At 36.1% G+C, this 17,684-nt stretch overlaps 1 protein-coding gene across 5 annotated transcripts in view; it reads left to right on the forward strand.

Moving 5' to 3' along the window:
- Positions 1–17,684, forward strand: part of IFT88 (intraflagellar transport 88) — a 174,550-nt gene that overhangs the window by 87,478 nt on the left and 69,388 nt on the right. For all 5 annotated transcript variants that reach the window (XM_077158807.1, XM_077158806.1, XM_077158805.1 and 2 more), the window contains 5 exons: positions 7,343–7,529; positions 9,393–9,501; positions 11,698–11,848; positions 12,379–12,494; positions 17,626–17,678. In XM_077158807.1, coding sequence (XP_077014922.1) covers positions 7,343–7,529; positions 9,393–9,501; positions 11,698–11,848; positions 12,379–12,494; positions 17,626–17,678 — 616 coding nt within the window. The remainder of the gene's footprint in view (positions 1–7,342; positions 7,530–9,392; positions 9,502–11,697; positions 11,849–12,378; positions 12,495–17,625; positions 17,679–17,684) is intronic.

Here is a 17,684-nt window from a genome sequence, read left to right on the forward strand (position 1 = left end):
TAAAAATATTTTTTAGAGCAGATGAAAAAAGAGATCAAAACCACAAAAATGGCTTCAGTATTTTAAATCTACTAAAAGAAGAGTGGTGCCAGCTACATTCCAGAAAGATGTGCAAATTGGGGCTGAGTTTGTGTGTGTGTGTGTGTGTGTGTGTATAATGTGTGTGTGTATGTGAAAAATAACATATATACAAAAGGCAATACATTTCAAAGCACACCACAACAAGTAGTTGTAAAACATTTCAGAACTTGGTATAAATTACAATTCCACAATTTTAAGTTTTTACTTCTAGATGCTCCAAGACACTGGATTCTAAGAGAAATATCAATATAATGATTCTGCATCATACTCATTTGTTAAATCCTGTTTTCTCTGTATAAATCCACCTCCTCCTTTGATCTTTCTCCCCATCTTTAGGGACAGTTGGGCTATGCCCATTCTAACTTTTTTCATGTTGGAAAGGGCTATTGATAATATGGAATAGGGGGATGGAATTAGTTGATGTTCTGGAGAGGCTGACCCCTCTTGGTTTCAAGGCTTATCTGGTCTAGGAACCCATCTGGAGCTTGTAGATTTCTGGAAAGTAATCACAGTGCATGGAACCTTTGTAGGATCCTGAGTTTGTTTTTATACAGTGCTTTGTATTGTCCATCATTTCCCTAAGATCCAATTTAAAGTTTTCCATCTTTTTCGCCATGTGTTCTTTTGTGCATTTGAATTCAATTGTTCTGTCTTCTAGTTGACTTATTTTTTTTTCTGCCTCTTCAAATCTGCTGTTGTGTCTCTAGTATATTTTTAAGTTTCTCTACAGTGTCTTTTATTTCTCTAAGATCTGCTATTTTTCTATTTATTCCTTCAAATTCTTCTTTATGTGCTTAGAGTGTCTTGTTATCCTTTTTCTTTAGTTGACCATTGAACTTATGTAGGAAATTTGTGTGACCATCTTTGATTAGTTGTTCCAAATTCTGTGTCCCCTCCGACAGTTTAATTTTGTTATTTGTCTGGGCCATATTTTCTTGCATCTTCCTATGCTTTATTTTCTTTTGCCTTCCAAGCATTTGACCATCTTGTTAAGGTTATTTTGAAAGTTAATTTTCTTGTTCGTCTAATATTTTAGGTTTAAAACTTAGGTTTGCATTGAAGGTCTTCTTTTACACTTGGTTTGTCAGTAATTCCCCAAAAAGCCAAGGCCGGGACCTCATGCAGGAGGTCCAACTCTAATTGTATATCTGTCAAAAGCTAGGCAGAAAGGCAGTTTGCCCAACTGCACTTTCTACATCTTCCCAGCAGATGGTGCTCTTGGGCCACCTCTTCCCTTCAGACTCCACTTTCTAGACTGAGTCAGCTGGCTGGGCTGGGACCCAACCAGGTGAAAACCTGTCAAGGCTGATCTCTGTGTGCACTGAAAGCCAACCCTTGGGGGAGACTCCACTTGTGGGCAAGATGGGTTTGGTGATCCTCAGGCTTCACCTGGAATGACCTTTGGGCTGTGGGACTGAGTATTTCAAGTACCCCTGCCCACAGCCAACCCAGGAATGGTACAGCATGGCTCACTGCCACAACCCCACCTCTCTGCCCATGCACACTGTGAGTGCTCTGGGCCTCCATGGCTGAAGGACAGAAGCAACTGAGCCAGTTGTCAGCACAGTGCCCCACCTCCTTCCAAGAGGACGGCTCCCCAATTTCGGCCCAAAGCAGGCACCCATAGCAGCCTGCTTCAGGAGTAGGGAGTAGACACTGTGCCCCAGCAGTAAGGTCTTTGTGCATAGGTATACTAAGTCTCTTGGCTTCTGGATTCCCCATTGGAGCTCCTGGCTATGGAGCTGAGAGGACGATCTTTCAAGCTGATAAGGTGGTGGGAGTGAGGGCGCATAGTGTTCCTTCCACCAGTGTTCTGGCCTGCACACTGCAGCACATCCCAGGTGTAAATAAACTCACCCAGTCCTCTCATTTGTAATTGTTCTGCCTTTTCATCCAGGTCCTCCATATATAATATTGAAGTCTCTGTCAAGTTACTCATACCCTGGAACTGCTGTCTTGGTTGTTTATCTGTCACTTCTCTAGTTGTTCCATGGAGCAGGAGTGAACTCATCTTACCCTATTTCTGCCATCTTCCTGGGAGTCCTGAACCCTTAGAAAATAAAGAGTAAGCTACCTGGAAACAGTGCTTGAAGGTTCTGTGCTTGCTATTTAAGAAGAATGAAGGTTCTGTGCTTGCTATTTAAGAAAATACATGTCAGGGAGGCTGAGACAAAGGTGCATATTCAGCCTCAGGTGTGAAGACGAAGCTCTGAGTTTGTTCTTTACATTTAAAAAAATATTTGTAACTGATAGAAATAAGTAGGAGGCATGTGAACTGATCTCAGATGAGAAATCAGGCCTGGAGATACAAATTTGGTGATTACCTTTGTTGAGGGTAAAGCTTTGATAATAGATAATATCTCCAAGGGTGAGGAAGTACCACAGAACTAAGAGCTAACTTTGGGATATACATACAGCATGGAGGCAAAAGTTAAAATCAGACCAAGAAGTCATGTAGGAAAAGAACCAAGATAGTATAATGTCTTTGAAGAAGAAAGCAGAATATGTAGTATTGAAACCAGAAGGGCAGTACAAGAAAGTAAAGACTCAGAAAAGGCCATTGTTATAGGTGAAAAAGCAGGCTCTAAGATAGAGATTGGCATGCAGAAAGTTTACAGGGGAGTGCTCTTGGAATCTACCCCTCTGGGACTGAGCAGAGGGTGAGGTTGTTCTGTGATGCAGTCATCACAAGGCCTTAACCAATCCTGTAGAAACCCTGGAGCTGTGTTGACCCTTAAGTGTTGTCCTCAGTTGGGGTGAGAGTATTGGTCCTTTAGGTACCTGTATCAACCAAACCTTGGGTATAGGCCACTCCCCCAAAAGGGGTCCTGACCTTGGGCAAGGATGCTATCTCTCTTCATCCCATAGTTGTTCCTTGAGAGGTCTGTCAGCCAGCAACATCTCAGCAGCTAGCGGAATAAGCTGTCCATTCTGAAAGGCAGATCTGGGTGGAAGGGTCTGGTTGGCCAGCACCCTTCCTCTAGAGCCATTAACCTTTGAATTTATGAAGTCATAAGTGAATTTTATAAAAGTGGTTTAATTAGTGACCAAATTTTAACTAAATTTGATAAACATGAGGGAGAACACCAAGAAAAATTTTAATTTTTAAATTTTAAAGAAGAAAGATTTATTTAGTGAACCAAGCAGAGCCATTGGAGCATATAAGCAATAATATGTTGTACTTGGTACTGAGGAAAGTGATTATGATTAAGAGTGTTTTGAGACAAGGTGATAAGTTTGGTATTTAGTTTTATACAATTGAAGGTATATGTTGGTATCCAGTATGTAGTTGGTCAGCTTTCATTTGCTCTGTGATAGACTGCACCAAAACTTAGTGGCTTAAAATAACAACCATTTATTTGCTTGCACTTCTACATTTTAGACCAGATTAATCTGGGTGGCTATTCTGCTGATCTTTTGTGAGGTTACCCATGCAGCTTCAGTCATCTGTGGTTGACTGAGGATGCATGGTCCAGAATGGCCTCACTCATGACTGGTAGTAAGGTAGAGCTATTGGTCAGGGTGCCTCAGTCCTCCTTCATAGCATTTGTCCAGCAGGAGAGCCCAGACGTCTTTACCTGGCAACTGGCTTCCAAGGGAGAAAACTCCAAAGCATAGACACTTGTTAAGCTCCTGCTTGCATCATGTTTATTATCCTGTTGGCCGAAATAAGTCAAATGGCCAAGCTCAGAGTCATGATGTGACAAAACCATACCAAGGTAATCCACTCGGAGCCATAATTATAACAATCTACCATTGCCTCCACTCAAACCCCAGAGGTTCACATCCTTCCCATGAGACTCTCAGAGTCTCAGCCTGTCTTAACATCAGGCTCAAAGATCAAGATCTGCATCAAGTCTGAATAAAGACAAGGCTCTCTTAGGCACATTTCTCCTGAACCAGAGATTTGTGATTTAAAAAGACAAGTTTCTGCCCCTTGTATACTCAACATACTATGGTGAGGTAGGAACAGAGTAACTAGAATAACCCCCATTCAAAAAGAGGAGGAATGGGAGGCATGGAGCAGTCCCTGGCCCGTAACAATTTTGAAATCTGCTTAAGCACCTATGGTTAAGAACTCCTAATCTGGGAATATTTCTTGATTAGGACCCAATTCTGCTTGCTGGGAGTACTTCCCCATTCCTTTGTTCTCTGGGGCGTTTGAATCTGCATCTGAGTGGGCTTTCCTGTTACATAAGATATGGCTGGTATATACAGCTGAGTAATTTTCTCAACCTTCTTCTTGCTTCCTTACAAATTTGGTGTTCCACAGAACTTTTTTCACTTTGGGCTATCTGTCTCTTTTAACCAAAGGGAGAGGTTAACACATTCCCAGATAAACAAAAGTTGAGGGACTTCATCACCACTGAACTGGCCCTTTGGGAAATCTAAAGAGAGTTCAGTAGTTTGAAAGGAGAGGACAATAGATAACCAATCAGAGCTGTGTGAAGAAATAAAAATGTCTGGTATGGGTAGCAACATGGGAAAATATAAATGCCAGTAATATTGTATATTTGGTTTATAACTCCACTTTTTACTTCCTGCAGGATCTAAAAGACAAATGTATAAAATGTAATGATAAATCAGTGGTTTTGATTCCTAATATATTAACACACAATTTCTGGCAAGAACTGCATAAAGGTGAGGGTACAGAGGGTTGTATTAACATAGTTTGTATGTAATATTAAAGTTGAGTTTGTGTCAAAGAAAACGAGATTATTATAGATTTAAGGTTCTACATGTAAGCCCCTTGGTGGCTACAAAGAAAATAATGGAGAATATGTAAGCTCATAGAAACAAAATTTGGAGTATAGACTACCAGGAGCTTAATGGTTGCACTTGAGATGGTTACATAAGTGAATATCCTTGTTCTTATGAAATGTGCATGGCACTATTGTTTTCAAGGAGAATGGTGTATACAACCTACACTCAAGTGTTCAGAAAATGGATTTATAGATATATGAATAGAAAGATGGATGGATAGATAGGTAAAGAATATATTATATATTCTGTAGGTAGAACGATATGGCAAATGTGGCAAAATGTTAAAATTGATAGATCTGGGTACCTAGGGGATAAGGGTGTATTGGTATTCTCTGTATGGAGTTTTTATTATTTTCGTAACTGTCTTGTAAGTCTGGAAGTATTTCAAAATAAAAAGTAAAGGAAAAGACTCTTAGAACCTTCTTTACTGAGAAATCTGGTAGGCACTACTGTAAATCTTTGAGATGTTTATAAAGGGTGTTACAGCCACACTCTTGGATTGATCTTCACACTGCAACCCATTCTTATTTTGTGAATCTTGTGCTGACAGGAGAGACTGGAAATAGGAAATAGTTTTATTTTCTAACCCAGTAAGACTGGTTCTTCTATTTTTCCTCTAAATTTTATTTGCAAACTGAACAGTTCTCTCTTTAGTTCATCTCTTTCTTCCTGTACCTTATTATACACAGTTAAAATAAACTCATTGATACATTCATCATCCTGCCCGGATATCTTCTTACTAGATCCACAAGTTCATTTGTATATTTTCTATTTCCCAAGTTATGTACATGCCAATTTTGCCCATCATTTCACTACTACCAAACCCACATTGCCCTTTTCCAGCCCTCAGTAACAGTTCTCTTCAGCCTTTCCAACCTCCACCAGTGGTTCCCATCTCTCAATCTCCATCAATAACAACTTGCTGCTTTTATAAATTTAGGTTCCTTCCTGCTTAGAAAGACAGCACTATATTTTTTAGTTTTTTTTATCACGGCAGCGTCCCATTTCTAGGTACCAGTTTTTGTATTTAAGTTCAATCAAGGGTCCACGCAAAAATTTGTACATGAACGTTCATAGCAGTATTATTCACAATAGGCAAAAGTTGGAAACAACCTAAGTTGTCTATCAGCAGATGAATAGATAAGCAAGATAATAAGCAATGGAATATTATTCAGCCATAAAAAGAATGAAGTTCTGATACATGCTACCACATGGATGAAGTTTGAGAACATTATGCAAAATGAGTGAAGCCACATAGAAAAGGAAAAATATTATGAGATTTCACTATGAACTATCTAGAGTAAGCAAATTCATTCATTGAGATGGAAAGTAGATAGTGATTGCCAGAGCTTGGGAAGAGGGTAATGGGAAGTGACTACTAATGGATATGTGTTTCTTTTTTGGGATGGTGCAATGCTCTGGAATTAGATAATGGTCGTGGTTGTATACTAAAAACTACTGAGGGGTGAATTTTATGATATATGAATTATATCTCAACTTAAAAAAAGCTCAGTTAGGCAAATAGTCACCAGGAGTGTTAGTTAATAGGAAAAGTGATACATGAATTAGATCTCATACAGTTGTGGAAGGAGTGATGGAAGTAAAGGTTAGAGTGTCTGAAGAGTCACCAATCAGTGAATCTGAGAGGCCAAGTGTGTCTGGCTGTCAAAGTGGGACCAGAAGGGGGACTTTGTGGAGATGTCTTTGGGAAGCTGTAGCCTCTGCATAGCTACCTCCTCTGTGGGTCCACAGCCAAGCCCTGGTCACGGGTCTGGATTGCCCAATTCTGAAGAAGAGCTGAAGGAGTGGAGGTGTGTGTGGATGATGTGGAGCCCTCTGGGCACTTCTGCATCATTCTCTGCATCAGATTATGAGAAAAGACCTTCCCAGAGACAAGGCTGCAGCTTCACATCTGTTCTCCATATTGCACAGAAGCCCCTCTTTTGGCTGGCTCTGAACAAGAGCCACCAGGGAAGGGGATTCTAGGAAATGTCATTCTAGCTTACCCAAGTTGACATGGCACAAACTACTATTAACTTGAGGAAGGAGAGGTTACATGTGGCTCCCATGAATCATGGCAAGTCTGGGTCAAGAATTTGGCAGTGGAGAGGGAAAGAGTGCTAGAAATAGAAATAGGTAACTCAACCGTTTTGCTAGGGGGCATAAAGGATAGTGAGGCCTTTATAGATATTTCAGCACTTTGAAAGCTAATGCTGTGGTAAATAATAACATGGAATTTAGTCATTGAAAATGGAGCCACTTACATATAAATACTGTTGTACAAGCCATGAAATAGTAGAGAAGTCAATCATAAGAAAGTTAGATAGTTGAGTTTGAGGATTAAAAACAGTTCTGTAAAATTGTTTATTAAGACCAAGATACATAAAATATTTTCTCTCTGTTTATCATATCTGTAATCTTAGACCAGTCAGAAAAGATTAAATGTAGATATTTGATGATATTGAAGTAATTTACATTTATTTTGTACTTTATTTAGGAAAATGAATTTGCACAAGCCAGCAGCTATGCAGATTTAGCTGTGAATTCTGATAGGTATAATCCATCAGCTCTTACTAATAAAGGGAATACAGTTTTTGCAAATGGTGATTATGAGAAGGCAGCTGAATTCTACAAGGAGGCTCTGAGAAATGATTCTTCTTGTACTGAAGCACTTTATAATATTGGTAAGTGAAACACAGTGAAAATTGATTTTTTGCAGATTAGCAGTGGTATTTTAAAGAACGCCAGCTCCTTAGGAGAAGGAGGTGTTGCCTTCTAAAAAAAAAAAATTGAAAAGGCCTCTCAGATTATAGAATATTTTAAATGGGATTAATGATTCTAAGATATTGCCTTCCAAAAAGGCCTTTTTTTGATTGCTTTTTCCACCACAGTGTATGAGATTTACTGAGTTCCCAAATTCTGCCAACACTGCATATTGTAATCCTTTTCAGTTTCTGCCAAATTAATAGGTGAAAGTAAATCTCATTTTCTTCCTTTTTAATTATGAGCAATAATTATTAGAAAACATACAAAAATACACTGAAAAAATAAATACCTGTGTACCTGCTACCCAGATTTAACACCTTTTAACATATTGCCATATTAACCTCAGACTGTGTATTTAATAAACAAAGTGTTACAAGAGTTGAAGGCTTACCTACCCCATCCCCTTCCCTTCTCTTGACAGGTAACCTGAAATTGGTGTGATTCCTTTGTACTCATGTTTGTGCAATATTGCAAACATTATTGCAATATTGTTTCTTATTTCTTGGGTTATTAATGAAACCTCTTTTGAAGCTTCCTTTTCATCTCCCTGTATGGTTTTTTTTTTTTTTTTTTTTTTTTTTTGGCTATTTGTTGTTTGCTTGTTTGTTTTCTTCTCTGTTTTTCATTTATGATCTTTCCTTTGATGTCTGATGCTTGTCTCTTCATACTTAAGAGTTTACAGCTAAAAGGCTGATTGGATTCTTTGAGTACATGAGTGGAATTTATGAACTGGCCCCTCACTGTAAGGAGATCTGTCTGATCTACTTAGTTGGAATAATACTGGTCAGAGTCAATTTGATCTTTCCTCCCATTCTCCTGCCTGAAGGATAGAGGCAGATTCTCCTACCAGCCTTGGGAAATACAGGAGAGTTAGGAGGAGAATAGGCAGGAGGAAATTAGCAATTTTAGAGTATCAAGGAAAGCCTCACTGAGAGGGTAAAGTGTAAGGGAATATTTGAAGGAAGTGAGAGAGTGAACCTTGTACATTGGGGCAAGAGCATTACTGCAGAGAAGAAGAGCAAAGGCCTGAAAACAGAGGCTTGCCCTTTAAATGCAGAGTTACTTGTTTATTCTCTTTATAATTTGTAAATACTTTTTCCTAATCTATTGCTTGACTCTTAACTTTGTTTATAATTTCTTTTGTCAAACACATTTGTGATATTTATGTAGTTACAGTTGTCTTTTTTTTTTGCAGCTTCATTTGTTTGTTGTTTTCTCTTCCCTACCTCAAGATTATAAAATAATTTTCCTATATTTTCTTTTCATACTCTTTGAAAATATATAGTTTTACAAATACTTCCCTTTTCCCTGTTTCTTACTTTTACAGTTTTGTTTATTCTATTTAGTTTTTAAATAAATTTTTATTTTGCTTTACAAAATAGGAATCTAATTGCTTTTATTCTTGAACAGTCAGTTGTCCTGGCGCTATTTAATGACTAGTCCCTTTCTCCTCGTGATTCTAAATTCTCATTAACTAAATTCCATGACTGAGTCAAATTCTGAACTATTTGTTCTGTTTTATTGATCTGTTTGTACTTTCCTGTCCCTCTACAGGAAATATATAACTTTAAAAATTATCGAAGCATTATAGCATTTTAGTAGCTCTTGAGGAACTCCCCCAACCCTCTACCCACATTGTTCTTAAAAAAATATTCTCAATTCATCTTCCTTTTTCCTTTTAAATAAATATTTACATATATTTAACTATTTGTTCTGTAACTTTGAGTACATTAATTACTGCCAATAAAAATACTTATAGATTTTCTTTTTCTTTCTTTAAGGCCTCACCTATAAGAAGCTAAACCGGCTAGATGAGGCTTTGGATTGTTTCCTGAAACTTCATGCAATCCTAAGAAACAGCGCCCAAGTTCTTTATCAAATAGCAAATGTGTATCTTATTTGAAAAACTTAGACAGTAATTAATTTAATGATCAAGTACTGATTATTAAGTAAGCTTAATGAAGTAATTGAGGGGGATAACATTTTAGAACATAGTAGCAGATTAATATGTAATAAAAAAGTTATTTGAGTGGTTGTTTCCAAAGATTGTTTGCATTATGAGGAATTTACCTTATTATTTATTAATTTTTGGAAATAATAGTTCAAGTAATTGAGTATTACGTTTTGGGTACATAAGCTATTCCTTGAGTTATTCCTTGAAAGTAGATTAGATACTTTTGAACATTGCATTAATTCTAAAGTTTTTAGGATGTCTTTGAAGCAGTAAGTTACTAATTAATTAAAAGGAAAATATTGTTCATTACTGATTAGTACTGTTTATTGAGTTTGGATAATTTTTGTTGTTTTAGTTGACATGTAAGTATAACTCTCCAAAGATCTTTACCCTCTAAAATTATGGAGCAGTATATATGAATTCACTTATTCATGCCATTCATTCTACAGACATTTATTAAATGTCTCTGCTATGTGCTAGTTCTGTGTGCCAATATTATGGTTAGAACTCTGGGGAATGTAGAAATACAAAGCATTGCTCTCATGTCTGTTTATTCTTCAACTCTTAGGTTTCCTTAGTTTTTATTTTTTCCCCTGCCCTTGGGTAGGAAGGCAGAAATTTATTGTTGTTTTAATACCTTTCACACTATTTGAAAAAAAACTTTGATTTCTCTCCTTGTTTTAATGAACTTTGACAACAACTTTGGGAAGGGTTAAAATCTTACATAAGTCTTTAAGTTACCATTTTGTTGATATTATTTTGTACAAAGTATATTGTTAGATGTACCATTAGTAGTTTTAAAGACTTTTGGTACAATACTTTTAGTAGAGTAGATTTTTTAAATTTTAGTTTTAGAGCATATGACCTCATACTTACTTATCTTAGCTTTTTTTTTTGTCTACTTAATTTCTCTGAAACTGCTAGTATCATGATCTGAAGTTCCCAGTTCATAATCACATTGGATCCAGTCAAGCAATTCATGTGTTCAAGGTTATTTGAATAATTTTTTTAAAATTTTATTCTTTCTTGTGGCCTCAGATGTGTCATCATTAAATGCAGAAGACCTTCTTTTTCAATAAAGTTTTGGATTGAAATATTTTAATTTCATTCAGACAGCAAATATATAAATAAATAGTAAATAATCAGTAAATATTGGTGTGAATAAATTATTTGAGAGCATGCAGAGTACTTACAAGGCACTAAGGTAAGCTACAAAAAGAGCTCCCTACCTCAGGCTTATAATTTAATTAGGGAAAACCCACAGGAAAAAATACATGAAAACCATTTCCTTGATATACTGTTCTAGTTTGCTAGCTGCCGGAATGCAACACACCAGAGACGGATTGGCTTTTAATAAAAGGGGATTTATTTTGTTGGTTCTTCAGAGGAAAGGCAGCTAACTTTCCACTGAGGTTCTTTCTTACATGGAAGGCACAGGATGGTCTCTGCTGGTCTTCTCTCCAGGCCCCTGGGTTCCAACAACTTTCCCCGAGGTGACTTCTTTCTGCATCTCCAAAGGCCTGGGCTAAGCTGCAAGTGCTGAGATGAGGAATGCCGAGCTGCTTAGGTTGTGCTACATTGCGTTCTCTCATTTAAGCTCAGCCAATTAAGTCAAACATCACTCATTGCAGCAGACACGCTTCCTAGCCGGCTGCAGGTGTAATTAGCAACAGATGAGGTTCACATACCATTGGCTTATGTCCGTAGCAACAAGACTAGGTATGCTCACCTGGCCAAGTTGACAACTAAATCTAACTAACACATGTACCGAACATGTTAAGAGAGATGAAATAATTGAAGACAACATTCAGGAATTGTTATTAAGGGTAAATTTGGATGATGCTTTGAATAAAATGACAAACTAACTTCAATTAGAAATTTGGGAGGTGTTCTTAGTGTTCTTAGTGGATAGTAATGAAGCCAAAGGAAAAGCAAGGCGTATGCATAGGAAGCAATAGTATTATTTAGATTACTACTCCATTTTCTGTCACCACCTCCAGAGAAATCTAGAGCAGTGTTAAGTACCACATTACTGTAGGCTAAGAAATATATTTATTGTAATATTTTTTAGATTTGCTTATTGGTTAATGAATTTAGGAAACTTTTGTTGTCCTTAACTGGCATTGCCCAAGATATGAATTAATGGAAGATCCCAATCAAGCTATTGAATGGCTAATGCAGTTGATCAGTGTTGTTCCAACTGATTCTAGAGCTTTGTCTAAACTAGGAGAATTATATGATAGTGAAGGAGATAAATCCCAAGCTTTTCAATATTACTATGAGGTAGGTGTATGATCTTACTTTCCTCCCATTTTTTAGCATTTTATGACTTATTATAAAGAAGGTAGCAGAACTTTTAATTTTTTAACATAAGAATGGTAACTTGTTTTAAATTGAATAATTAATTGAAAATAAAATAAAGCATTCTTGGAATATGAAGTTTTAGCTTTTGATTAATTTCAATAAAAATTAAGTATAAAATACAAATCCATTTCTCTCTTGAAACATCTTTTACTTCTCTTTTTTATTCTATTAAATATTTAATTTGCCTCTCAATTATCAGTATAATCAAAAAGAAATTAAATTTTAAAAAATTTTTAATACAAAAATTACAGATAATTTCTTTAAATGCGTCAAACCAATTTTATGTTTTTACTAGCTTGTACAATTTCAAAACTTTTGCTTACAATAGCTCATAATTTATTAAGAAATTTCATATTGAATAAATTAAAACATTCAATAAATGAAGTATTCAAGAACTAAATTGTACATTGCCACTGAAGTTGTATTGTCATTTTACATGTTTTTTCTAGTCATATAGGTATTTCCCTTCAAACATTGAAGTCATTGAGTGGCTGGGGGCCTATTACATTGACACCCAGTTTTGTGAAAAAGCCATTCAGTACTTTGAAAGAGCTTCTCTTATACAGTAAGTAATTATTGTTATTTTATATTTATTTAAATGTTTTGTGTTGAGATTTTTTTATCCCTAAATAATATCTAATAGGCATATTAAATTAAGAGTAGATATTAATGAACACATATGCATTATCTCCATTTTATCTTTTCTTTTTACTTGGTATTTATTTTGATAAATATATTTCCCTTTGCATTAGAATCATAAAAATATTTCTTTAAGATACTTTGTGTATTTTTGTTTCTCATGATTTAGCAAACCAGTATTACTTCTTTACAAATCCATGTATAAGTCTATCTCAGCCCTAAGGCTAAGTTTCATTTCTCAGTCCTAATAGAAAACAATTGTTTTCAACTTTCAATTGACATGCATTGTATATTAAAAATTAAAATTTTTGAATGTTTTTAAGTTCATCTCAGAATGTTTGGTATGTGTTTGATTAAAAAACAATTTGAATACATCATGTTCTTTATATCTGGCCAAACTGAATTTTAAGCTCAAATGTCGCTTAGAATCATTTGAACTATAAAGGAGTGCTTAATGATAAGTCATTTTTGCGTGGCATTTGTATTAGGCAATTAAAGTGTATGACATTTATTTCACATAAATGTTTTGAGAATTATAAAACCAATTACCAAATATGGAATAGTTTTAGTTTAATTACATCGTTAAACTCAAAGCTATGTAGGTAACACATCGCAGTCTTTTTCTTAGAGTTATTGCCAGCCCTAACTTTAACCATCAGGTCATGTAAAACCCTTCTTCCTTTGAAGCTTGGTCCACCAGCTTTGCTAGGCTAAAATTCATCATTATTTAACCTAGCAAATCTTGACCTCCCTAATTCCAGTACAGTCTTATTTTACCATATTCAGATTTCTGAACATAACCTCCTCTCTTTTAGCTTTCTTACCCGGTTTTCCAGTGTGCCTTTCATGGTGACACTGATACCTGCATCTCTTGACCCTTTCTTTCTCTTGCAATCTCAGACCGCTCCTGGCTTAAGCTTTGAGCTCATCCTAACAAAACTGCTTAATTGATTAGGTTTATTCCCTTTCTTGATGGCATGCTCAGTTCCTTTGTCTCTCCTGCTTTGCTGTGACATCCGTCCCAGAAGAATTCAACTCTTAGGTCAATCCAGCCATTCATTTCCATTCCTATAAACAGCCTGTGAATCACAGATAAATTATGTGACTGACCATGTGAGTCAATGCTATACAAATTTGTTTTATTTGACCACTGCCCATTGCTCTTAAGTGTTTCTGATGAGCTCCCTCACCCATTTCTCCCAGGTCTCAATTCCTTTTCCTATTTCCCACTTCAGTTTCCTAGAAAATAGACATAAGCCTTTTCTAGGAATTCCCTTAATATTTATCTCTCCATGCTTTCCCCTAAATTTACTTGCTTACACATGTTCTTACCTCCTCCTGTCTCAGTGCCAGAGATATTCAATATGCATTAACCACTTTTCCTGGCCATATATCTAAGAACCAGTTTTTTTTTATTTGCTCAATATTTATTTGTTATGTAAGTTGCCTCTACAGTAAAAATATATGTTCTTTGTATATATTTGATGATGATGCACTGATATGATTTGTGTGAACATTAAAAGATTTTATGCATTATAGCAGTTAATAAGCTTCTGTATATAATAAATGTAACAAAGGAATAATTTAGGATGTGAAATAAATGTATTTTATTAATCTTCAGAATTAAGCTGCCATGTTCCTACTGTTTCTTCTGATAATCGAAGAGAGCCTAGGGAAGGCAAGTTAATATATGATTTACAAGTTTTGTACAAAAGCAGGGGAGGGGAGGGTTTTGCTCTGGATATGAGCCAATGGCATGTGAAGCTCCTCTGTCGCTGGTTACATCTGCAGTTGCCTAGGAGGCTGCCTGCTGCAATAAGTGATGTTTGATTTAATTGGCTGGATGCTTAAATGAGAGAGCTCAACATAGCACAGCCCAAGTAGCTCAGCATACCTCATCTCAGCACTCGCAGCTCAGCCTAGGCCTTTGGAGATGCAGAAAGGAATCACCCCAGAGAAAGTTGTTCGAACCCAGAGGCCTGGAGAGAAAGCCAGCAGAGATCATCCTGTGCCTTCCCGTGTAAGAAGGAACCTCAGTTGAAAGTTAGCTGCCTTTCCTCTGAAGAACTATACGCTTTTAACTAGATAAATCCTCTCATAAAAAGCCCATCCATCTCTGAATGTGTGTTACATTCTGGTGGCTTTGGCAGACTAGAAAATGATTCTTAGTAATCTGCTCATTTGGGTGATTGGTTTAAACTTGCACTAATGTTTTCTATGTTCTTTACCCATAAGTCATGTCTCAAAACATCGAGAAATCCTAATCCTAAGTGGTTCATTTAATGTAATTCCATTATTGGGTTGCATTAGAGAATGTTCTTTAAGATTTATGATTATTATGTCAGTAGTGGCATTTTTTATTGTTAAGAAAAGGAAAATGATTAGTTTTTCAAACAATTTTACTTCTTTAGCTAGTAATTTGAAGCAGTAAAAATTTACTTGGGCAAGGATAGAAACAGTATCATCCAGTGAGAATGCTTTTTACAGTATTTTTAGTACTAATATCTAAAACTGATTTTTATGAGGAATGAAATTTAATTTCAAATATAGTCAAATTTTTGAATTATAAATTTTATTAGTTTTATAATTACATATAGATTTTTTAATTATGCTTTTTAAGCTCTTACCCTTCAGTTAAAACTTTAAAATAGTATAGTAGACATTATTGCTATCTTTCTCTATTAGAAACATTGCTGATTTGGTTTTGTGCAAAACTTACATGTCCTGTATTAACTTGCCTGCCCTGGGCTCTCTCTAATTATTAGAAGAAACTTTAGGAACATGGCAGCTTAATTCTGAAGCTAATTTTATTATTTCATGTCCTAAATTATTACCTTGTTACATTTATTACATTTTTATTTCATATCCTAAATTATTGCTTTGTTTCATATATTACATATGGAAGCTTATTAACTGTTAAAATGCATAAAATATTTTAATGACTATGCAAATTATGTGAGTGCACCATCATACATGCTAATGGGAGGAAGCCCTGTTCCAGATATCTGTAGTTTGGATCAGCTAGAATTGATGATCTAGGATATTGCTTAGCACTGTGTTAGCATTAAGTCATGAGTCTTGTTCTTCCTCTCTTCACTGAACTACTTCAATACCTAGAAGAATTCATCCTTTTCCCCCATAAGGGATCTCATGTGCTCACACATCAGCACAAACATACTGCTTAACAACCTCTCTGGCTGCTACTGTTTGACTGCTTTCGTGAAATTAGAAAAAAAAGAATTAATTATAATAATAACTAATTGTATTAGTCAGGTTTCTCTAGAGAAACAGAACCTGTAAATATTTACAGAGACCTGTAAATATGAGATTTATAAAGGTGTCTCATGCAACCATGGGAATGGAAGAGCCCAAAATCCATAGAGCAGATGTGGAACTGGCAGCTCTGATGAAGGTCTGGATGAACTCCATAGGAGAGTCTCACTGGCTGAAGAAAACAGTGAAAGAGTCTCCTCCCTTAAAAGCCTTCAACTGATTTGATTATCTTATTGTGGGAGACAGCCTTTGTTGATCGCATGTGTAATCAGCCACAGACACAATTAACTCACGGATGATTTAGTACATGAGCCTTCAGGTTTATTAGCCAGCCACAAAATATCATTGCAGCAATGTCAGGCCAGTGCTTGCCTGACCAGACAACTGGGCATCATCACTTGGCCAAGTTGACACCAGAACCAAACCATCACACTAATATTCATTGTTTAAATGCATTATGTTATTTAGTCCTCACAACAATCCTCAGAACTAGGTATTATCCCAGTTTTACACATGAGGAAACTGAGACATAAAGAATTTAAATCACTCCCCCAAATTCACACAGTTAATAGGTTGCTGGGGTAAAACTTAGAATGCCAAGTCTTGAAGACAACTATCAAGACATATTTGATTATGCAAAGGAGAGGGAATAATGATTAATAAACATCCAGTGTGTATCAGGCACTTTGCTGGTCCTGGGGGATACAAAGATTTGTGATTGCTGTCCTCAAGGAATTTACCATATAATAAAGGATTCATAAACATAAATAATAATGCTGGATAGTAAGTGCAGTGTGTGCCAGAGATTCAAGGGTGCACGTTGAACAGGCTATCTAATCCAGCCTGGAGTAGAAGAGGTGAAGAGGTTGGAATGAGTCTCAGATAGTGGTGAGGGTGTGTGCAGAAGGAATGTCAGTGTGCAGGGAATGGTGGCAGACGAATTGGAGAGGGGGTCAAGAGCTGAAACATGGATGGCCTGAGTACAGATCTTAGATTTAACTTAGAGGGAGTTGACAGTCTTTAAGCAGGAAAGTAATATGGTTAGATAGCTTATTTTATTTAGATTACAGTGAGTAGCTGTGTAGGCAGTGGATTTGAGGTTAAGTAACTTGCCCGGGACATCTGCTAGGAAGTAACAGAGCTGTGATTGAAACCCATATCTGATTCCAAAGCTGGTAGGTTTTACTATCAAACTGAATAGGAAATGAGGCTTTGAAGGCATCAGGGAGATAGAAGGGAGATTCAGAAAAGAAGTGAGAAGAGCATTAAATTGTCCTAGGATTTTATTTCTTCAAATCTTGCTTTTCATAGATATGTTTAACAGTAATCTTTAGAAATCCTGGTTATGGTTAGGTACTTTAGAAAGGAATTTTATTTCTTCTTAATGTGAAAAAAGGATGTAAGAAATTCTATCATTGTCTCTGTAGTTAAAGTCCAATTATTCCGACATGTAATTAAAAAATAGCCTCTTGGGTACTAAATTTGCAAACCTAAGTATAAAGTTGTGGGATTGGGGATTATAATGGTTAAAATAGAATACAATGGTCTTTAACCAAACAAGTTAAAGTGGCTCGTTAAAAAAAATATCTAAAGCATGAATTAGATAAACTTTGAAGCACCCCCAATTTTAAATGTCCTGATGTTTATTTGACTGATAATCATGAAGGAAAATGGTCAGAACATAACTGAAAGGCAGTTCAGGTATTTAGCTTTGCAAAACCTTTTGAATATCACAGATTAATTTTGTTTATCTCTAATTCCATGTAATTTATTTCTTTTAATAGGCCTACACAAGTGAAATGGCAGCTGATGGTAGCTAGCTGTTTTAGAAGAAGTGGTAAAT

The sequence above is a fragment of the Tamandua tetradactyla genome, chromosome 4 (genome assembly GCF_023851605.1).
Source record: "Tamandua tetradactyla isolate mTamTet1 chromosome 4, mTamTet1.pri, whole genome shotgun sequence".
Taxonomy (NCBI): domain Eukaryota; kingdom Metazoa; phylum Chordata; class Mammalia; order Pilosa; family Myrmecophagidae; genus Tamandua; species Tamandua tetradactyla.